At 45.2% G+C, this 24046-nt stretch overlaps 1 protein-coding gene across 4 annotated transcripts in view; it reads left to right on the plus strand.

The window, feature by feature from the left end:
* Positions 1-24046, plus strand: part of gstcd (glutathione S-transferase, C-terminal domain containing) — a 54657-nt gene that overhangs the window by 744 nt on the left and 29867 nt on the right. For all 4 annotated transcript variants that reach the window (XM_010888514.4, XM_020043878.3, XM_034291091.1 and 1 more), the window contains exons 2-6: positions 72-294; positions 690-917; positions 1323-1805; positions 3461-3727; positions 6229-6322. In XM_010888514.4, coding sequence (XP_010886816.2) covers positions 112-294; positions 690-917; positions 1323-1805; positions 3461-3727; positions 6229-6322 — 1255 coding nt within the window. In that variant the 5' untranslated portion in view covers positions 72-111. The remainder of the gene's footprint in view (positions 1-71; positions 295-689; positions 918-1322; positions 1806-3460; positions 3728-6228; positions 6323-24046) is intronic.

Consider the following 24046-nt stretch of genomic DNA (forward strand, 5'->3'; position numbering starts at 1 on the left):
ATACAAAGTCAGGGCCCATGCCTCTGCCAGAGCTGGTTACAGCACAAGTATATATTTCTTCATGTTTACAGGTTTTAATTGACGGCAGTATTCACCCAGACAGTCCTCACAATGCAGGAGCATCAACCAGAGTGTCTTTACCTCGAGTTATCCTCCCACAACTATCAGCACTCTCTTCCGCTACACACATCCAGTGCCCTCTTCCTTCTGTCCTACTGCGAGTGCACATCCTTCAAAGTCTTCCTCGTTTCTGCCAAACCTGACACCGACAACTCACAATCCTGGAGGTCACAGGTATGTCAGTATGTATTGTTTTGTTAACATTCAGGACGTTTCAGGTATGTCAGTATGTATTGTTTTGTTAACATTCAGGACGTTTCCTGCTTAAATATTAAAGAAAAAACCCATCTTAGACCGACTAAACTGTTTTGCAACTGACCAGCTTAAGGTAGTTTTTTGCTGTTCTACCACCCTCTGTATTGTCATATACCAGCTTAAACAGCATCAAAACAGCATTGCCATCAAACACCAGTTAGACCCAGTTGGTACAGAAACTGGGATTTTGTTGGCCAGCAGCATTGTGAAAAACTTTACCAAGCACATTGCAGTAAGCAACACTACATGCTATCAGTGAAGGTGTATGCATTTCAACATATCAACATGTGCCACATCCACTCGGCTTTTAACAGGTACCAGAGTCCCTGGATGTATCTGTGGTCTGTGTCAAGGACCTGCCCGCACTGGTGAGAGGCTGCCGTCTCCCTGCCGTTCTGGGTGAGACCGGGAGGTACTGCCGGGCCGGGCTGGCTGTGGTACTGCGGCATATTATTAACAGGACCTGCGAGGCGGACCCTAGTAGGATGGATGCATTGTCACTGCTGGGCTTCAAGAAGACCTGTCTGAAAGCCTGTGCTGAGGTAGGGGCCAGAAACTCCACATGCAGGGTCCATTTCATTTCAGCAAGCCATGACACGCCCCTTAACCGTTTTGTAGTAGGCTACCGTTCCTGAAACGTCATCTTTAATTACCTTTACTTTGTTCTCGGAGAAATGAAGGTAATTGTTTGCACCAAATGATGACAGATTTGGGATTATTAAATCATGGGGGGGTTTATTAAATCAAATTAAATAATGACAGATGGGGGATTATTGTTTGTTTTTTGTTGTCAGTTTTGCAGCATTTCATCTCACTCTTCTAAGTGGAGGTTAGGTTCTCCAACGTGTTCTTTCATGAGAGCGTTAATGGGGTGGGATAAATGTGGTCAATATTTTAACCAAAATGCATACGTTGTACATTTTCATGACCTTCTGACTGCCCTACAGGTGAGCCAGTGGACCAGGCTGTGTGAGCTCAGCATCCCCTCTGCCGTTGAGGCTCACCTCCAGCAGCCCACCAACCCCACTCAACACCTCCCCCCCGCACTCCTCAGTCTCGAGCGGAGGCTGGGCGAACCCGTCAAGGTCCACAACGACGACAAGATTCGCCGCCAGAAGCTACAGGACCAGCAGAAGAAGAAGAACATCCAGAAGACGGCCTCCCTGGATCCCAGGGACCCACAGGGGGGCCCTGTGATGGACGACGCCCAGCTCCAGGAGTTCCACTCCGCCAATGGTCTTGAACTCCGAGCTGCCCTGGCTAAGCTGTCTGTGAGTGATGGCGCAGTTCCGCCGACCACCACCAGGTGGTGCTCCGACATCAGGAAGGTGAAGACCACTGTGCTGCCGCCACTGGAGCACCTATTTGCAGAGGGCCTGTACTTCACTCTGACGGACGTGGTGCTGCTTCCGTGTGTCCATCAATACCTGGTAAGACCCTAGCCCCTTAAAACCCCTGCCAGAAATACTGGACAGTGGAAGGGCAGTTCAAGTCTTAAGTCTCTTAACCACCATGACCGGAATCTGTTTGCGTGCTGCCTCTCCAACTCCATTGCTGTACCTGCTTGGCAAGACGACACAGACAAATCCCTGTCTCATGCGGCAGGGTTCTCACTTCCTGTTCTTGACTTATGTTTAGTAGACTCCCATCTGCACGTAGCTAACTATGTAAATCTCTGGATGAAGGGCCGACAGCCCTGCGAGGGTGTTTATGTAACCGTTATGTAAGACCCATTTGCCTGGCCTGTCTCCTCTGGGGTGTTTAGACAAGGGAGAGTGTGTGGCGTGTTTTATTTGAACAGAACGGCCTTGCTCTGGCTTTCGCCCGTGTCGGCCTCTTCCGAATCCTGGGATTGACAACTGTTGCCATGGGGTGTTTGTGTACCTCTGACGTGCCTCTCCACCTTACAGAACGTTTCCTCGGGTGGTACCTGTTCAACCACGAAAGACATCTTCTAACTATGGAAACTGTGTGTGTGTGTGTGTGTGTGTGTGTGTTCGTTCGTGGTGCAGTGTTTTTTTTTCTCTCAAAGGTGGTCCGTCTGGGTATGGCTGATAAGAGTACAATAAGAAATGATGGGTCCATTGAAATTCAGCAGGTTGAAATTCATTTCAATGTCGAAGTCATATAAGGCAGATTTAATTAGGCTGTGATATTGGTATTGAAAGGATGGGATTGTCAGGGCCCTAGCCAAGGCTTGTTCCAGTTAGTTTGTGAAATAGTTTCGGCAGTTGTAGAACTACACCAGTGATTTATACGCCGCGGCTGAACCTTCTGACCCTGGCTGAATTCACCTGGGAACTATTTACTTATAGATTTGCGATCATTTAGTTTTGTGGTGGGTTTGTTTTGGTGGCTTTCAGAAATGCCACCACGGAGTGTTAGTTATTGATCTGTTATGCCTCAGAGCCAGATGGTCAAGAGGTTTTCCTATGCCCCTCTCCTCTCCCCCTCTCCCCTCCTGTCCCTGGAGCTGTAGCCTGGGATTGGAATGAACTGAAGTTCTCACAATGAGGCTCTTAGGGGTCAGCTGTGCTCCAGTGGTTTCCAGTTTCACACTCAGCCTAGCGTGTCTCCTCCTCTACCACACCATCGCTGCTGTCTAGCCACAGCCTCCCCAGGCTTTATCTACAATCACCTATCTCTGCCTGACTCTGTGTGTGTGTCCCTCTGCCTGACTCTGTGTGTGTGTCCCTCTGCCTGACTCTGTGTGTGTCCCTCTGCCTGACTCTGTGTGTGTCCCTCTGCCTGACTCTGTGTGTGTCCCTCTGCCTGACTCTGTGTGTGTCCCTCTGCCTGACTCTGTGTGTGTCTCAGATTGTCTTTGAGTCTCTGTGCATCTTCTGTCTTCTGTTGGCACTTTCCCTCCCTCCCTCCCTCCCTCCCTCCCTATCTCTACACCTGTCCTTTTCCTCCCTCCCTCCCCGTCTCTGCCAGTTTTTCCCTTCCTTCTTCCCATCTCCAGAGGGGTTGATGATGAGTAGAGTAGATCAGTCTGGTGGAACCTGGGCCCTCGGTTCAGTGCAGATGACACTTCTGATGAGTCACTTAACTTGCTCCGGCCCATGTCTTCTCCCCATCCCAGAGCTCTCTTCGGAGCATCGTCGGCAGTGCTGTGCTTTCCCAGCTGCCCCTCCTAATGCGTTGGTACCACCGGGTCCAGGAAGTCCCCGGGGTCCTTAGGGCGGCAGAGGCCTGTGGAATGATCCTCTCTAGCATCCAGGCCCCCGCCGCTGGCCCCTCAACCCCAGCTGAGGAACCTCAGCCCAGCCAAGTGGACAAGGAAAGCCTAGTGATGACCAAGGAGGTGCACTTCGTTGGAGGCCCCAGGCCTACAATGACTAAACTAAAAGTAATTGAATATTATCTTTTCTCTCTCACACACACACACACACACACACTCTCCCTCGCTCTCTCCTGCAAACTTTTCCAGTCTTTCTCTTTTGTTATTTTTCCCTCACTTGCACTCTCCCTCTCCCTCTCAGTCTCTCTCAATCTACAGTATGCAGTCTGTTTTGGAGGGATTAGGCATGCTCTGTTGAGGCACAGTTGAGGTGGCGTGTTGAAGTTTTCAGTGAAGCTGTCAGTTGTAAAAAGAGGGAAAAAAAGGCACATGCTCTTAGCAGCAGTGGCGCCTTTCTCGACCCTGAGTGTCTGTTGCAACACACACACACACACACACAACATTTATGACACTCTGTCTTTCTGCAGTGTCCCTGAGCTGTAACAATAAAGATTTATTCACTCTGAATGGTTGCAATAACGGCCCCTGTTCCGTCTACATTCGACATCTGCGGCCAGATTATTGGAGCCCCGCCACTCCATTTGGCCCCTTTAAGAGCAGTACACGGTAATTGTTTGCCAGTCTGCGTCGGCTGCTTCGTAGGTGTCACTGAATGTATTTCTGGGTCTTGTTTTCTCATCATCATGTTCTTAACATCAGCCTGAATGGCCCGGAAACATTTCTTCAAGTCCAAATTGCTGACAGCTCCTTTTCAAGTACCAATTAAACCTCTTCAAATTTGACTTTACATCTAGCACTTTTCTTACTGCGTCCCGTATAATAATACAGAACGTGTTAATAATTCACAGGCAGGGTGAGCAACTTTTAGTAATTGCTCCAGAAACCCCTGTGCGTGCAGAGTACACCCTCCGGCATGCTCTCTTCACTCTCAGTGTAGGCCCCCTCAGAATGTAATAGCTATTATCGCAGTTAGCATTGGTCTCCTAATGGCTCCTACTGGAACACTTTGGAGAAGCGGTTTCAGCACCACATCAACAGACAACAGCTGTCCGGGCAGAAAACCTCCTCCTCAGCCCTTCTCTGGCACGGCCCGGTCCCGAAGTATAAATCTGAGATTTCCTGGCGGCCACTCCGAAATGACATACAGCCGTAGCAGGAAGTGCATCGGCCACTCGTAAATGTTGATAACAAGTTGCCCGCTTAGTATGTGATACTCGACCCAGCTCCATTACGGAGGAGGCGCAGGTGCGCGCCGTTCCAACACGCCATGACAAGCGGGGCACAGACATCCGAATGCGCGCACACCCTGCTGTCTGTAGCCTGCCGTGTGTGTGTGTCTCTCGTCGCCCACGGCGAGACTGCAGTGCAGCTGCTGTCAGTCCTGGGCCTCGTTGGAGCGTAGGGGCCTTCGTGATGGAGAGAAGGGGGGAAAAAAGGGGAGACGAGAGAGAATGAGACAGGAAAAGAGAGGGCCGGGCCCCAGCGGGGTGACATGGCTATCATTCACCGCTGCTAACCAAACCCAGCCCTCGCATATCATCTCCTCACCAACACTCTCTGAATCAGCTCCTCGGTTGGGCGGCTGACAATGGCAGTGTTCTGAGATGACGCTTACCTACTCACACACACACACACACACACACACACAGGCACTTTGTGATATCAGTGAAATCTGTCAGTCATAAAGTCGTCTCCTCTCAGCTCTCTGTATGCCTGCCAGGTTTCCGGATGCTTCTTGCCAGGTGTACTGGGAAATTAGAGTGACAGGTTCTAGAAGCATCTCGGCAGTGTACCCACTCCCTGCCACACTACAACGCCCCAGCTTGGAATGGCTTCAAAAGAGGCCATTTTCTTTTTGTTTCAGCCACAACAACAGGGAAAAACCTCAAGCCTTTTCATTGTCATTCTTCAACAGTAGTTAAGGATTTTCCCTCTGAATAACATCTATGGGAGGTTTTGATACAGGCGAACTGCCCAATGTTTTAGACTAGGTGAAAGTTGTATGTTTTTTTGCTCTTGACCTGTCTTAAAGGGGCTACATGTGGAATTTTTGCATTGTAATATCAGAAGACGTCAATGACATGATGTCTGGAATGATGGAAGTGTTGTGTTTCATAACATTTTACTCACTGGATATGATGTGGTTGCATTAAGCTAGCTTCCACAAGGTGGGAGTAAATTAGGGATCTGGCCTCTCTTCTTTTTTTTTCCTCTCTAGGTTTTGACATGGAACATTGTCTGAGCAGTAAATGTAATTTTACAACACATTTATGCACTTTCCGTAGGCCAGTTCAATGACAAAGTTAGTCAAAGGTTTTTTCTCATAATGCTTTAAAAATTTTTTACCTCTGTCACCCACTTCTTTCTTCTCGAGAGACAGCGAGTGAGCAGGTATGAGCCAGGTTACTAGGACAACCAACCTCAGCATTTGTTATCTTCAGGGAAAAAGAGATGAAAGGATTCAGATGAAAAATAATGCCTGTTAACAGTGGTCAGGTTCGAGGGGTCGTCCCTATTCCCTGTAAACCGTTTTATTACTGTTAGTTAAGGAGCCCTGGAGGCTGGGAGAAGTTTCTACATTAACCTTGATTATTGTGTGTGTGTCGCAGGAGTGCGGTGTCGAGGCAGTCTTCTCCCCTCACCCCTGCCCCTCGTGGACTCTCCCATGGGACAGTTTACCTGCGGCCGTCAATCCCACTGAAGGTAAACACTCTCTGCAATTATATATCGGGGAAATTGTTTTGACTATATGTACCGCTCGGCTGCGCCAGAACACTGTTCTTTGTAGCTTGATCTCTCATCCTCTTTAGACAGGAAGACGTTGCTTATTATCACTTATTATCACAATTTCTCATGGCTTTCTGTTTGTTCCCCAACTGACGTGCTGAGCAATATGTATGAAGACAAACCAACCGCAATGCAATCATAGTATCAAATGAAAATGCTTATGAAAACCTGTTGGCAACTAAGTATGGTGATAATATTGTATTCTGAGCTTCATATTCCCTCCTATCCAATCACCCGCTCTGAGCCAGAAAGTCGTAACAAACGCCATTGATATGTGCAGGAGTGTCCCGGCACGCGCCTCATAAATTTTAGCATAAAATATCGCTGTTGCTTCGGGTTGATAGCTTCCATCGACGAGCCGCCCCCATTTCAAACGTAAAAACCATCAAGGACACACAATCAGTGACTAAGGCCAGGCAATGGATCTGTCTCTCAGGCCAAGCCGTCGTGTATATATAATGTGTTTTCTAAGGAGCGCACCCTAATGAATTCTTAAGCGGCACCTTGCCGAGATGTGTTCTCCAAGTGTGGTTGCGAACAGGCTTGACACTCTCTAACCATTCGAGAGTTGTTGTCGGGAACACGGTGGCGGCCAGCTGCTCAGTTGCCGTGGCAGCGGGTGTTTTGACGGACAGCCAGTCCCATGTGCCGCGAGTCAAGCTGAGTAATGAATCTCTCTCCTCGGAGGCGGACAGGGCGAGCTAGTGCTCTCCTTATCAGTGTGTTATTATACACTCGGAAGTGTGTGTCTGTCTCTGTGTGTGCGCGCGCGCGTGCGTGCGCGCGTGCGTGCATGTGCTGGAGAGACCCAGGGGCAAAGAAACCGGCTGTGTCTCAAGGCTTACTAAGTGGTGGTGTTCAGGGGTTGTACAAATTCCTTCCATTCCATGTGTAGCTTGTGTGTAATAGTCAGTGCTCATCTCCACATGCATTATAGCAGCTGGTTTATATCACCATTGTCCTGGAGTGTTATGCGCGAGCACGCACACACACACACACACACACACTCAAATGTACTCAGTTCATATACATGCATTTTCTTATTTAATGAAAACAAGTCCTATCTGGTGCCTACAGATTGTTCTGATGCTAAATAAAGCAGGTCACTTCAGGTGCCCCCTGGTTATTAATACCTCAGAACTTTTGTCTCAGGAAACACCTCGCGATTGGTTAAACTTTTTCCGAATGTTGATTTTGAAAAAAATAAAAAATAACTTTTAAACCAGGATGTTGTGTGGGAGGGACGGGGGTGGAACATGCACTTTGGCTGTTATTTTTTCTGTTACATGAGTTTATCTGCTTAATTCATTCACTTCATCGTGATGTGTGGTTCCGGCTCGTGGGCGGACATCGGAGGTATTCCAGCGCCCTCCGATGAATTCAGCAGTCGGTCCCGAGGACAAAAACCATGTTCACATTCATGATTGGTTTGACATAGAAGCCTCAACATGAAATCGGCCCGGATTTGGGGATTCTTTTTATTTCTGCTCCTGCATCACCCATAACTGCACTGGTAATATTCCTCTCAGGCGTTTTCTTGTCAGGCCCCCCTTCCGGACTCTGCAGCCCTGTTCCTCATACCTACGCTCCAACACTCAAACACACACACTTTCCTTTTCTTCTTTCCCTGCTTTTTTACCCTCTCTCTCTCTCTGTCTTTCTCTCTCTGAATAGGTAGCGTTGTAACTGTTCTGAGTGGGTGAATTGTGTCACTGCTGTTAATGCTCCTTGTTGTTGCTACTCTGCTCGATGACCGGTCCTCTGAAGAGCTCTGGTTCTGAACAGTGGTTGGTGGTGGGCCGCGCCGTCGATCGTCGCCCCTCCGTCTGCGTTGGAGAGTTGGGGTGATTAGTTAGAGTGGAGAACAGACAGCCAATTTGTTCAGGGCCTTTAGCAAGTCGCCCTTTTCCCCGACTGTCCACACCTCTGTGAGCGAGCGGACGCACGCTCGCACTTCTGTACGCCCACACCTCTTCCAGCTTGGGCACGAGGTGTTGATTAGATCAAAGGGCAGAGAGGAGCCATGGCTGTAGCTGTGCGTGGAGGAGCAGTGGAGCCTCTGTACATTCAACCAGTTTATTTTTGGTTCCCCAGGGGCCCAGTGGTCACCATCTGCTCTGCAGCTTTTTGCACCTACCGAGGACCCGCGGATAGACAGGTTACCAGCCAAGTCAGGATGGTGTGTGTGTGTGTGTGTGTGCGCGTACGTGCGTGCATGCATGCATGCATGCGTGTTTGTGTGTGTGTGTGTGTGTGTGTGTGTGTGTGTGTGTGGCCAGTGCTATTGTATATATGGAACAGCTCTGAGGCACTCGTCTCTACAGCTTAGCCTAACAAGCCTCGATGAGAGAATGGGATGAGGAGAGGACAGGAGGTGTGGGAGGGGAGGCGAGAGTGATTGGAAGGTGTGGGAGGGAAGGATGTGTGGGAGGGGAGGCGGTGTGAGGCGAGGGGTGCATATGCCTGTCATGTCAGCAACACTTGTTTTTAGGAGCTCTAGTCTTGTTTTAGTGGGAGATGACTGAGCCATTTATGTTACTGTGGTTGGGGCATTGTTGAGGTGTTGCCGAGGTGAGGGGACTTAGTGGAGGTGTAAGTAAAGGTGACATCGTGAAGGAAATGTGTTGCCGTCTGAAGCTTTGACTACAGCAGTCTTAGCTATTTGAAAGTGACTAGCTCAGCTCTGCTTTCCTTTTTTTTTATTTTTATTAATTATATTTTGTAGTTAAACCCAATCTGGTGGTGTACGTATAAATATGCAAACATTATAGTGAAATGGTGCCCTTGAGCTATTAATTAGTGTTGTTTTCAGCCCACATACCACATGTCTAGAAACTCAGTCCGTGTCTAACAACACAGTTTGCAATGGGACTACCAGAATAATTGAACAGGTTTTTTTAGTGTGGAAATTGAACCGTCTCACCAAAATCCGTTTCCACTCCCACATAGAACAACATCCTCTGTTATGTCTTCTGCGCTCCCAGAAGGTAGACGTATGTGTTTTCTGTCTTCCCCATCCAGTCCAATACATGCTGAGAGAATATTATCTCAGGGGCCCAGGGAGTATTTTCACATCTGCCATGCACACCTGATAACTCTCCCGGCCTAACAGTTAGAGTATATGACTAATAACCGAAAGGTTGCTAGATCAAATCCCCGAACCGGCACAGTGAAAAACTTGCAATTCTGTCCCTGAGCAAGACATGACCCCAGTTGTTCCTTATGTTGTTTCTGTCAATTTGAATGTGTTCACAAACAATATGTCACAGCTGTTGGGCCGTCTGTGCAACTGGGTAGTGTGTAAAGTACATACAAAATGCGTTTTCAATTAATTAAAATGGCTTGTATAGTTAAGAATATTCTGCTTTGTTTGACTCAGCAGTCTATGGGAGTAGCTCACAAAAGTCCATTATTTTTTGTTGTTGTTTGTGTGTGGGGACTACGTGATCTGTTTCCAATAACGGTAACAAGTCTCGTGGGGTTGACAAAAATACTCAAAAACCTTCAGAAGACCGTATAGAAGGGCTTACCAGGCAGAAGGCCGTATAGGAGGGCTTATCAGGCAGGAGCCTATAGAAGGGCTTACCAGGCAGAAGACCGTATAGGAGGGCTTATCAGGCAGGAGCCTATAGAAGGGCTTACCAGGCAGAAGGCCGTATAGGAGGGCTTAATCTGGCAGAAATACCATATAGCATAATTTGTGTGTGTATGGTATGAAGTGACGTCATTAGATTACAGATTAATGATAGACTTAAAGAGTCAGGTGCTTTTGTTTCAGCACTTCATCAGAAAAACACAATCTGATTAAAATGTTTTCCTTTAGAAATAATTGTAATTTAAATGGACAAAGAAATCAGGAAAGAAATAAAAAACCTAGCAAAATGCAACTTAGAACTTTATTTTGGAAAACGGTATACAGAATTTGTCAATTTTTTTTATTAATAATGAATACATTTTATTGGGCTTTGGAGTTTTTTAATGCTTATTTTACAAGGCATATTCACAGAAGTTGGGGCTGTACGTTCTCGTCTACACAAGCATCTTGGAAAAGGTTTCACAGGGAGGAGAAGCCTGTGCCTGATTAAAAGCAAAAACAGAGGGTAGCCTGCGACTTGTTTTTTTTTCTTTCTTTAAAGTACTTCTCATGCCTGGAGGTAAAACGAACATGCATTTCAAAAAATGTGTAGTGTGATGTCTTTGTGAAAATTTTTCCCAAAACCATAAATAATTTCAAATCTGTGTTCCTAGAAAATGCTTTCTACCCGGGTGACACTTCAATGTGAAATTACAGTGGAACATACTATTGTGGTTTGAAGGTCCTTTCTCAACCAGGAAGCCATGTGTGTTTACATAAAAAAGCAAAAACGACACGTTTGAAATACATTTTGTATTATTAATGTGTAACGAATGGAACCAGTTTCGGTGGGTACATTGGGTGAACGCTAGCTACTCCAGAGTGACCAAACTGCATGTAACGTTCCTTTGTGTGATGCTATGTACTATATAACCCCTTTTCATGTCAAACTGAAGGATGAGATTTACATTTCAGTCATTGGCCTTTCCAAAAGATTACAAGATCATTTGAAAAAGAAATCTGATTTTTTGTTTTTCAGGATTCATTTGTTTTAAAAAATACACTGCTCAAAACGATCAAGGTAACACGTATTCATCACAGAATAACACCTAGTCAGTTAAACATCAGGGAGATCAATCTGTCCAGTTAGGAGGCGTAAGGGATTGTGAATCAATGTCACCTGTTTTGGTGCCAATGAAAGTGACAACAGGTGCACTGGAGAGGCAACCGCAAGATAACCCCCAAAAACTGAGTGGTTTTGCAGGTGGTGGCCACAGACAGTTGCTCTGTTCTTATCATTCCTGACTGATTCTTCACTAGTTTTGCATTTTGCTAGTGTCCTTGTCTCTACTGGTAGCATGAGACCGTTCCTGCAGCCCATTCAGTTTGCACAGGTAGTCCAGCTCCTCCAGGAAGGCACATCTATATATGGCATCGTAAGAAAGTTTGCTGTGTCTGGTCTGGGGAGGCATATCCTTGGCGGGTCACACAGACCTCCATGTGCTAGCCAACGGTACCCTGACTGCTGTTAGGTAACCTGGATGAAATCCACAGACCCATCTTCAGATCTTACGCAGTGGGCCCTGGGTTCCTCCTGGTGCAGGACAATGCCCAGCCTCATGTGCCAAGAGTGTGTAGGCAGTTCCTGGATGATGCCATTGTCTGGCCTGAATCCAATTGAGAACCTCTGGGACATTCTGTATCGGTGCATCCGATTCCGCCAGGTAGCGCCATCAACTGTCCCAGAGCTCACTGATTCCTTGATCCAGGTCTGGGAGGGGATCCCCCAGGACACCATCCGTCGTCTCATCAGGAGCATGCCCAGACGTTGTCGGGAGAGCATACAGGCACGTGGGGGCCATACACACTACTGAGTCACAGTATGAGTTGCCGTGATGACATTTATGCAAGTTGGAACAGCCTGTGATTTGTTTACTTTGATTTTCGATGTTTGAATCCAGCCCTCAATCAGTGGGTGATTTTGGTTTCCATTGTCCATTGTTACATCGTTTTGTCACAACAAATTACACAATTTACAATAAAGATTTTATTTTATTTGGTGTGATTAGATTTCCCTCAATTTTTTATGAGCAGTGTATCCACCCCCATATCCATACTTAAAATTTGTTTACAATGCATATTAGAGCAATGTTATTGCTTTTAATGTTTTTAACCTGTCTTATTGTGTGCAGTTATCCTATAAATTATCATATGTTTACGAAATAATTTAACAAAAAATATGACAGCTTTTTTTATTTTCTGTCTTTTTCATTTTATATAATGTTATTTAGTGTGGCAAAGAAATAACATGGATAATCACATGTTCTTCTTTAAGGAAAACATGGAATATTAATGAAATGTGTGGAATGTGATCTCACCACACTCAAACCCACTCACACTCTCTCATGGCCATTATGCTGTTATGCGGTTGGTCTGAAGCTCAGCCAGGCTGAGAGGAGTCTGTCTGGTCGTCACTGTCAGGGAGCTGTCTGTCTGAGGGCCCGGGGGTGAAGTCTGTCTGCCCAGAGACGTGTTGCTAGGAATGTGGAATGACTCCCCTGTCAGATGGTGTATATGTTTGGGGTGTGTGTGTGTGTGTGTGTGCGTGCACTCATTTAAATGTGTCTGTGTGTGTGATGGGGAGGTTCTGTGTGCGGCAAGGGAACCGAAAAGCAAGGCGGCGGAGGGTTGAGAAGGTACTGTCTTCCTGTATGGGAGGTACCTGTTGAAAGATGCTCAGCCCCAGGCATCTCCTGCCACGGTGCAGTTGTGGGCAGAATATGTACCGGCAACAGCTCAGGGGTCATGTCAACAGGCGATTCGAAGTTGCGCAAAAAGACGATCCACTGAAAATGACCCGCTCTGCTCTTGAGCGTTGTTCTCAACTGCCATTGTCATATTGGGCCCTGAAAGGCTAAGAGGGAGCATGTGATTATAAAGGCGACTTCAGATCAACCTGCTCTTATGTTGATAATTGCTGATTTTATCATATTGCTCACTCATATCCCTGTGCGTGTGTCAGACCTACAGGATCGTAGTGTGACACCCTGTGAAGTTGAGGTTAATGTGCGGTTGGGTTGACTTGAGGGTTAGTGATGTTGGGTGGATTGCTTGTTAAGCTCGTTAGGGAGGAGTGAGGTGGGCAGACCTTCATATATATTTGTTTATATACTTTTGCTGTGCTTAATTTGAAGTTTCTGGGTGCCGTTGAACCAGTTGACCCTTGGTTTGGATGTGGTAGAGGATGGATGGATAGTGACTCCTAGAGGAAGTGGAGGAGTTAAAGGTCCAGTAAATGAAACATTGGAACAAAACTGGTACCTGTATACATAGCAACAGTGATCAAGATTTTGCTAATTGAATTCTCCTCTAAATGCAAGTGGTCTTGTGTGTCTTGCTGCAAATTCAGTAAAAATGTTCAGTAATATATTTTTTCCGAAACCAGTGTTGTAAAATCTGACATAGAGCCTACAGCAATGTCATTTTATTTAGCCCCCCTCCCCCTCAAAATGGAGTCTGTGCCATGGCACGTATGTAAAATGTGCATTGACCATTTCTTGTCAGTTTTACAAATCTTCTGGTTTAGCCATCATTAGCGAGATCCTTGTTTGAGCTGTAGCTCTCTTTGTCTAACTACGTGCAATTGTGTGTGTGACATGAAAGCCTTATTCGTAATAATGACGAGTAGGCTGAGTTTACAGGCCATGTTAGGACTCCTGGAGGAAGAAGGGGAGGAATTAACAGGGGACAGTAATAGACAGGAAAAGCGTGAAGAAAAGTTAGTATCTTTGGGTGGGAGGAGCGGTGGAAGATCCCTTGAGGTGGGCGTGTCTTCATGGTAACTGACACTTCCAGCTGTGAGTGCTGTGTGTTTTACACACACGAACAAACACACGGGCTCACGCACGCCGACCACTGGTGCTTACTTCCACTGTCACTCATTGGGGACCGGTTTGCCATTTACTGCCCTACATTCAATTAATTTAACTCATTAAATCCTTTCAAAAAAACGATTGGAAGCTCACAATCCAATACATCTGGGCCCGAGCATTTACTGGCTTCCAGGTTTGTTACTCCTAGTTAGATGGATAATTGGCACTTTGTTTTTGCGATTGCAGTTCAAACACAACCTGCTCCCGTGAGGAGACTTTCAATCGAGTTTGTGTTCGCTGAAACCTTTTGAGGTTTGAATCAACAGCTGCATTTGAATGCGGCAGCACGGGTTGTGTACATACGGAATCATCTGCTCCCCTCGAAATGTCATATCATGAATATTCATCCTCTCTCCTGACTCCTAACAATAATCACTCGTTCTTTGGGGGAAAAACACCCAGAGCTCCCATCTTGTGCTTTCAGAGGGTTAGGTTGGGTTTCATTACGTATTTCACAAGACTAGACTCTTGATTAATTGATTACTTGCTGCTAAATGCTTACATGTTCAGATTTGCGTCTGTAGATTACATTCCCCATAGAAAGTAGTACAGAGGAGATACAGAACTGAAAAAAACCATTTCATAAAAGTTGTTAAAGATGAAGTCCAATTTGTTGTTTAGTGACATAGTATGCTACAGCATGCTAATCCCCAAGGTATCATCAGTATAATTTAATTAGAAAAATACCTACATTAGGTCTTAACAGTCGTTACAGTAATTTCAGATGGTGTAAATAAATGTTCTCTTAATTTCCAAACGGATGCTCAGAAGGCTGCTGTCCTTCAGTCAACCCCCTGTTTCAAATTGATGACCATTTCAGGGCGTGTGGTCCGTGTAGAGTTACTTCCTAGTGCCCCCCCCCCCAGGCCCTCCCTCACCGCTCCACTCATAACTCCTGGCTTATGCAGCCATTGATTCGCTGATTTGTTTTACGCCCATTGATTCGCTGATTAAAGTTCTCAGAGGTACTCGGGACTCCTGCTGCTTCTGTGATTGAACAGTACATCGAGTACCAAGGTGTGAACCTAAAAATGGGTTTTCTTTCAGTCTTTTTATTAAATGTTTTATGCTGCAATGAAAGGGAAGCCTGTTAAAACCTCAACCTTGCTTTTAGTTGCAGACTGGGCATCTACATAAGGACTTTCTGACGACTGCTTATTTAAATGGGTCTTTCTAAAAATAAATATGATTGATTTATTGATTCAGGACATTGCCAGATGACCTCAGAGGTCCCCCTCTCCAGCACCTGTCTGAAATTTAATCACGACTGTTACTTAAAGTTTTCATCGGAACAGCACAGATTGTCTCTCATGGTATATATCACGCAGACACAGTTAACTATCATTTGAAGCTTGCACGTCCATTGATTCACTATTAAGAATTATTTTAGGTATTCTGGACACCCACTGGGACTGAGTGAGTGGCTCAGAGGCATTAACCCAAAATGGAGAGCTTTCTTCTCTCTTTCTTTCATTCTAACACTTAGTTTTAAGCCGTACGTTTCTTCTCCGCCTAACACAATGAACACAGGAGAGGCTTTGAGTAAATTTTACACATTTCCCTGATGACTTTTATGTTATGTACATACGACAGGCCGTCCCTTCCTTTTATTTGGGTGAGGGAACAAATCTGTTGTTGATTGTGTGGTCGTTAACATTGTACCAGGCTGTGATAAGATTCAAATCTTTGTGTGAATGGAAAGCAAATAATTTCCTAGTGCACATTCACACTTTCAAGGATCCAATTTCCTACCGCCTGGGCACCATGGCAATTGAGTTCAGATGATCAGCACCTTATTATTCCCTTGGCTACGATCAAATAACAACTTGTGCTAAACAGTTGAGTCCTCAGCAGAATCTGTGTATTTATAAAGCAGCAAATCAGCAGCCCTAATATAACTTTTGTGGTATCCACAGTTATTAGGACTTACAAAGGTGTGTGTGTGTGTGTTTTAGGTCTTACTAAACTCACGGGGACCAAATGTCCCAATGAGTATAGTAAGAGCAGATTTTTTATTTTTTTTACATATTAGGACCTTTTGCCAGTCCCCATAAGGCAAAAGTCAATTTCCGGTTTAGGTTTAGGGTCAAACTTACAATTTATTTTATAGTTAGAATTGGGGTTTCTTTAAGGTCCAGGCATTGTTGGTTAAGTTAAGGGTTGAATGCATACATTTTACTTTATTGAGGTTAGGTTTAGGGTTAGATTAGGGTTAGGTTAAGGTTGGGGTTAGGTTTAAGGTTTAGATTAGGGCAAGGGAGCATGCAATTTCAATTTTCTGGTCCCCATGAGGGTAGCTGTACAAACCTGTGTGTTTGTGTGAATATACGTTCTGAATATCATTAACATTGTCTGAACTTTGTGTCCTGGCAGCCACTAGACTAACATGACTAACATCTAGTTTACATCCAGAACATATGAGATGGTTCAAAATCAAAATGATAATCTTGAAAGCAGACTGTGGAGGGGAAACTGCAATCTGAACTTCAGTTCGTAGACTAACAACCTCCATCAACCGATAAAGAAATTAATACCTAATTGTGTATTTTCACTTATCTATTATTTTAAAGCCTGCTCGCCAGTCATAGAAAGGGTTTTTATGCTGAGTGTTCTTTTACAGGGTTCTCCCTGAGTCATCACATTCCACAGGGTACATCTTCAAATTGAACAGGTATTATGCAATAGTCTAGCTTTGGGCTATTTTAAAATGCTTCTGCCTACTCAAAAATGTTAATCCTTTGTTTTCTGGGACTATAACTAGAGGTGGCCTTTGAAGTTACCGTATTTGAAGTTACTGTATTTGACACTCAAGTTGTCTTAGTGATATGTGTAGAATGCACAAGGCAAACTACTCACTGGAAAGTTGTCCTTTTTTCTTTTTGGGGGATACATAATCTTCACTTCAACTTCATTGACAAAGGTAACCTAATTTAACAAATTACACTGAAGGATTATACTTTGCAATCATTTATTCTGAAATTAATTAATTTAGCCATTTCTTGTAACTGTCTGTTAGTCTCTTAAACCAACTTGGAGTTTCTACCCACTCTTGTTTATAGTACCGCTTCAAATAGTTTCATGTTTGAGTGATTTTTTGTGTGCACCTCCCGCTTCAAGTCTCCCTACAGCATTTTGATGTAGATATGGGCTCTGTAGAATGGCTCTGCCATTCCATTACCCACCAATATATATTTTTTTCCCCATTCTGCTGTAGTTTTGCTTGAGTGTTTTGGATCATTTTCAGCTTTTTGATGATGGCCTCACAATCACCTCAATAATTCTCTGGTATAATATGGAATTTAAGGTTGGCCAGGCTTACGGTGCCGCAAATCAGCCCCAAACCATTGTGCTGCCGCCTCCATGCTTTGCTGTTGATATTAGGTTCTTCTATGTAAAGGAAGTGTTTTATTTTTGCATCTGACATTGTGGTTAAACAACTCCACCTTTGACACAGTTTTGGTCTTGTGTTTTTTCTGGCAAACGTCAGCTGCTTATTAATATTCTTTTAATCTGTTTCCTTCCTGACCTCCCATGTAGGCCAAGTTTTTTTTTGCTGTCCCTTTCTGACACTTGTAACGGCCCATTGACATGAATGAGAAATATTTTAAAGTCCAGAGTGCACAGAGGCCCTATAAATATTGAAGTAGCCGAGATGCCCTACCGAGTAGCCAAGATGCCCTATAGGTAGCCAAGATGCCCTGTTTCAGGTAGCCAAGATGCTGTTACAGATATCTCTCACTCACTCACTCACTCCTCCCTGAATCATTGACCTTGATATATCTTCTGTGGCACCGCGTAGGTCTCTCTCTCTCTCAACCCCTGACTGTCTCTCTCCCTCTCCTGTCATGACTGTTTCCCTGACTGTTTCTTTCTCTCTTAACCCCTGACTGTTTCTCTCTCTCTTAACCCCTGACTGTTTCTCTCTCTCTTAACCCCTGACTGTTTCTCTCTCTCTTAACCCCTGACTGTTTCTCTCTCTCTTAACCCCTGACTGTTTCTCTCTCTCTTAACCCCTGACTGTTTCCCTCTCTCTCTCTCAACCCCTGACTGTCTCTCTCCCTGTCTCTCTCAACCCCTGACTGTCTCTCTCCCTCTCCTGTCATGGACGTCACTGTGACGCACCAGCGATAGTGTTTTATTTTACTCCTATCGTTGCTGCTCTCACCTTCTTTCTGGCATCTGCTGTGTCAGTGGCCCTCACCCTCTTCCTGCCTCCGAGCCCAGCCTTCAGACTTTTTTCTCTCACCCCTCCACAAGCAGCCGCGGACTCTAGCATTCCTCACGTTGTTTAGCAAGATCAAACGAATGGCACGATTATTTTGAAACGGGCGGGCAGGAAGAACAATGCAGCAGCAGGTCGGATGTCTCAGGTTCAAACCAAGGTGGCGTTAGATTGCGAAGCCTTCATGGCCGCGGTTGCGGTTTTGAAAAACGTGGGCGTTGTTTATTTTTCCGGTTGAGGCGTTGCTGGTGCCTCCATGCAACATGCCCTGTGCTATATGGTCAGGAACAATGGGCTGTGTGTAGACTTTGGCTCGATAATGTCTGAGGTATCTTGTGTTCTTTTCAACTTCCCTTTTGAGTTTGGCCCCTCAACCCCTTCCATGCCCTCACACTGCTCTCCCGACAATGTGCGGGTGTGTGTGTGTGTGTGTGTGTGAATATTTGCCTGTTGATATAATTTGGTTGTGTGAAGCAGGTCTTTGTTTCTGTCTGGGTTGTTGGATCTGAAAATAAACATGTCACTTTCCCATGGAGCAGCTGGAGACTTCGTCTCCAGCAACAGGTGTGAAAGGTGACCAGCAACACCGTTCGGACGGAAAATGTTCTAACCAAGGATTCTTTTCAGGCAATTACCTGGTTCCACTGTGAATTAATGCCAGTGGCCATTTTGTTTCCATTGGTAACTGAAAGAGAAAGCTGGCGAGTAATTCACTTATGGGAGATATGTGCACATGAACGTCAGAGTAATTGGTGTCATTTAAAGTGTTCCTCTTCTTTTTTTTTTATTCGGTCTACGAACCGTAATGGAATAATGATTCTTCCAAATCCTCATCTCTAATAATAGTACCGTATGTGACCTGTCTGCTATTTCTTCCCGGCTGGCTCATGAAGTATATCCACGTATGGATAAACAAACTAGATGTCTACGTGACATTTGGGTACTAGTAGGGAATTCTGTCGATAACCAGGCAAAGTGGCTCATTCCCTGGAAATAGTGTTAAGAGATAGTGCTAAAGGACGTGATTTCAGACCGAGAGAGCAGCGAGGGTGCAAAGAGGTTGAAAGTGTTAGAGGAATGGAGCCAGATAGGTGTTAGAGAGAGGGCATGTCCCCCCCCTCACAAAAGAAGTGTCCCCGGGGAGAGAGAGCGCCAAGTAGGGTGAACAGGTAACCGTTTTATCCCTATAACTCCCTCAGTTTTGGCCGTGTCACCTCCTGATGGCTCGGATTAATGACCGCAGAGGTAGTGGCAGAATCCCTTTATCTCTTTCAGCAGAGGGGCTCCAGATCTGGCAACCCGGGCGGTGGCCTTTCCCGCCTGAGAACCAGCTGCGGCCGAGAAGGGAGGAGGACCGGGGTCTGGTGCGCTGCCAGCCTTTGCTGATCCCGGGGTTAGTGCTTAGCGCCGCGGGGCTGGGGGCATAGCCTCAACCGGCTGCCCCGGGTTTTGGGGTGGATTTCACAAAGGTTACCGGGCCAAAAGAAGACGACACGGTCTCCATGGCGACTGAAGGGCTGAGCCACACGCTCACCGACTTTGACAGCAAGGACAGCGCGGGACCGAGCGTAAGGGGGACGATGGTCGCCTGAACGAGAACACTAAGGGGGTTTACTGTAGTGAAGATGACAGGATCTGTTGATAATGATGTCTTTCCCAGTTTTAGCTGGGTATGGATGGGATGAAGGGTTTTCTATGAGGCAGAATTAGCTGTTAGTCAGTGTTGTTTGGAACAGATGGGCTGTTGTCGTTTTAAGACAATGTCTTGGATTTTTCTTACCTTGCACTTCAATCCATTGTTGTTATGCCTTTTAATCTTTTTCCAACTCTTTCTCTCAAAGTAGCGATATCCTAACATTTATGTTGTTTTGTTTTTGTTGGACATGCTTTCATTGTTTGTGACACATTGGAAATGTTCTTTGTGCGTCGGCAAGTCATTTGTAATACCCAAAGATTTTTTTTGCCACCTAAGATACCAGATTTGTTTTCCTACATTGTCGTGTTTATTGTAGAATATTTATACTTTAAGGTGGCATTGCCTAAAGCTGAACTAAAGTACATTATGTTTTGACAGATTTGTTTCCTCCTTTGTCTTTTCCTTCATTCCTTTTAGGTTTTCATGTTGCCACGTTCTCATCCTACTACACTGAAATAGACTAAAGCAAACTGGTACATGCAAAAGAAAACATTTTCAGCTGACGAATTGTAGGTAGTTTTCCAAGCTTGAATGATGGTCTTTCCTCTGGTTGTGCTCATCCACCTGTAGCCTGATATTTTAAATGTGCAGTTCTCCATACCAGTGCAGTGGGCAACCGTGCCCTCCTCAGCTAAAACGTTAGTAACACTTGTGTTTTTGTTTCTTGCTTGTCGTTTTACACGACTCAGAATGCAGTTAAGCTCCGTGTTTGTGGCCTTACCATAATCCGCACTAATTGAGTAGAGAGCTACAGCGTGTCCCTCAAACAAGTGTTTTGGGGAATTTGTTCTGTTGAACTCTGCTCATTTTCTCAGAGCCGTTCTATTAAATGTTTCCTCACGGCAGTTTGCTCTGTTATGTTCTGTGAGTTTTCATACAGACCAGTTTCTGTTGCCATGTCACCACAGTGCTGGTCACAGTGTCCCCCCAGAGTTTTATTGCGTCAGTGATTTTGGTTTAAGCATTCAACTTTGTTTGCTGTGAAAATGTACTTCCTCAAGGCTATTGATTGCCATCCACACAATGTTGAGGCTGGCCCAAGTACGCTCTTCTTTTAGTCCTCAGCTTCATAGATTCTCCTACTGGCCATATGGTCAAAAGTGAGTATACTTGTGCCCATAGAAAATCCTTCGAGGGCCAACACCAAGCACGCGATTTCAGATCTCAAATAGCTAAGAAGAAAGATGAGAAGAGGTTGATGGGAAATTGCCCGTCGCTCATGCCAAGGTAATAATAACACGCTGCCAACTAGATATTGTGGCGGCCATTAAAGAAAACACAGGCTGTCTGCCAGGAACTTGTCATATAACAGAGAGATGTTGAAGGTGTCTTTTAAAAACCGTGCAACTCACTTTAACAAGTCTTTATCTGTCTCCTCCGGTGGCTCATTTCGTTGTCAGCAAACTGTGTCTCCTGGCTTCGCCATCCAAGCTAAGCAAACAAGGAAAAGATACCTGGCTGCTTGAAATGTGGTGGAGAAAATGCCCAGTGTTCCAACAAACAAAGAACTGGGGTATAATTTTAGCTCATATTATGACCTAGACCTGGTTGACTCATAAAAATAAATATTACCCTAATGTGTAGGTTGCATAATGATGCCTGACAAGTCTAGCAGTTGATTTCTTTTCCCCAGTTCAAACTGCATTGGTAAGCGCAGTTGTACATTTAGAGTTTATTTTTCTGCATTATACTGGCCACCTAATTTGTATTCTTTCAGTGACAACTCTGTCGTTAATGGTGGTGTTCAAGCTTGTTTTTCACACCATTCAGATAACACATGGCGACTGCTTCTTGGGGAGCAGACAATTGATTTACAAGCTTTGTATTCTGTTTTTTTATGCTTCTTTCAAGGATCCTCTTGCTTCCTTCTGCCTTGAAATGTGAATGCCTTTACTATAATACATTAATCTGTAACCTTTAAGACTTGAACAAAACAGAATCACGTATGGTAGACAAGTATACTTCTTGCCCAAAGACATTGGTTTATCTACCAGTTGTTGATATCTACTCAATAGGGGATAGGTCTTGGCTTGGCTCCTCCACTTTTGACAGCAGTTCTTCAAAGGATTATCTCTAACCCATCAATTAGCATTGCAAATGTGTGACATTTTACCCTCGCAGCATTCTACTACCAACCAGCCAATATTTATACTGGCTATATATTGATTGACCAATGCCTTGTAGAGGCAAGTTTGATGTGCCTTTTAATTGATAGATTACATGTTCCTGTGCATCTTTTGATTCGGTCATGTCCCACTTTGTGTTGAGTTTTAAGAATGTGAATTTTTACAAGGCTGTAGCTTTTCTATCATCTTAATGGCTATGAATGTTTTGCTAACAGGCAGAAAATCAATGTGACGCCTCATTTCTGTATTGTGCAATTCTTCATCCTTGAATTCGTACAAGCCATACCAGACTTGTTCCTGGGAGCTTTTGAATTTGTCTGCGTTTTTGCTAGTATTTGAGCCTGTTAGCCTTGACTGAAGTGGTTGTGTTGCCTGGAGAAAAAAAATCTTCTCTAGGTTATAATTGAATGTGAAACATTTTAAATGCCTTTCTCCGCTTCAAGCACTCTACAATGCGTAAAATGCTTTTATTTTTTTTAAAGAACGGCTTTATACTTTAGTGTAGAATGTTATGCATAAATATACTGTATGCTTTCTAACCCTGATTTGATCATTAGGCCTAGGTGCTTGTAAATATAATATATTCCTCAAAGGGCAATACGCCAGGGCACAGATAAATACAGTTAAATACTGGTTTGATTGACATTTGTCTGCCAGACCAGAGAACCTAGCACCTCTAAACAAAGAATATTGTACATTTTGAAGCAGGTGAAAACGACAGTTGACAGTTGCCAGTTGCCAGCAACAGGTGTTCCCAATGAACTGCTGACAGCGAGGAAGTGACCATCTATCCACTAAGCTAACACCCCTGATGAAATCTCCTTAGTTACCCAGATCCTGAAAAATGCACTTTTATAACTAGTCATGCTTTTTTTATCAGCTATTCAACACCTTGGATGCACATTTGTTGCTGATTTTATGCTGGTGCACGGTTTCGTGGCAGACCTACGTGTGTTTTCCATGTTTTTACATTGAGTTGCGTGTGACTTTGGCTCCGTAAAAGGAATGGGATGGTGTACTGGGTGTCTTCAGTTGGCCTACTTGCGTGATATCTGTATAAGTACTCATAATCTCAGCCCTGTCTCGGTTCAGAACTGTTGTGTCTTTGAACCAGCATGTAATCCTCTGACGGTAGCTGTGGAAGCGCTCATCCGGATCCCGGAGATCTAAACACACCACCCCCCAGAGAAGCTGCCCCCCCCCCGTTTACATTCTGATCAATCTGATAGGCCTGTCAGAGTTCTACCGCATCAGGGCGCCAGATGTGGGGTAGATAAAAGCTCTGTGTCAGAGAGAACCCAGTGGGGATCCTTCTCCGCCATCACTGTCAGTGTTTCAGCCCCGTGACGGGCCCCGCAGAGCCCCAGGCTTGCCTGACTGGCTGACCCCAGCAGGGTGGCGTTGCCCTGGGGAGGGTGACCTCCTGGCGTCCATTTGCTGCTAAGAATCCCAACAGGCCTGGTCGTAGCTGTCATCTTTGGCAGCCTGCCCATTAGTTATGTGTGGCACCAAGGGCAGATGTGTTGCACGCTGGTAAAGTTCTCTTTCTCACACAAACACGCACACATACGCACACACATGCACAAACTGACAATCTACCAGCAGCAGCTCCCTCTTCCACTAATATTATATTCTGCCCACATAGCAGAACCCAGTAGAAGGTTAAACAACAGGGAAAAAGTAATTCATGAAATAAAATAAAAAATAAAGGGTCAGTTCCCAACGGAGCGTACCCGTGATGTGAGCAGAATACAGTTTGGGAGGTCAATTGGAAAGAAGATGGAATTACATTTTATAAAGCAGCAACATCAATATAAACAAAGCGGCGGTTCGGTGAGGGTGGCCACTGTTTAACTAATGCGCCCGTGCGCGCACACGCACACACGCAGTTTGATGTGTGATGCCTGGTTGCCACTTCCCCCTGAGTGACTGTCTGCTTGGATGACCTCCATCTCGCTCCTGTACTGAGGGGGTTTCTGGGTAGCACTGGCCTCTTTTTGGCGGCCCCTCTTCTCATTCCAACCGACTGTTGTCAAGGCCGCACAGCAGAGGAGCCCGTGTAGCACCTTGGCCTACGATATCACTGGCCT

The sequence above is a fragment of the Esox lucius genome, chromosome 25, assembly GCF_011004845.1.
Source record: "Esox lucius isolate fEsoLuc1 chromosome 25, fEsoLuc1.pri, whole genome shotgun sequence".
Classification (NCBI taxonomy): Eukaryota; Metazoa; Chordata; class Actinopteri; order Esociformes; family Esocidae; genus Esox; species Esox lucius.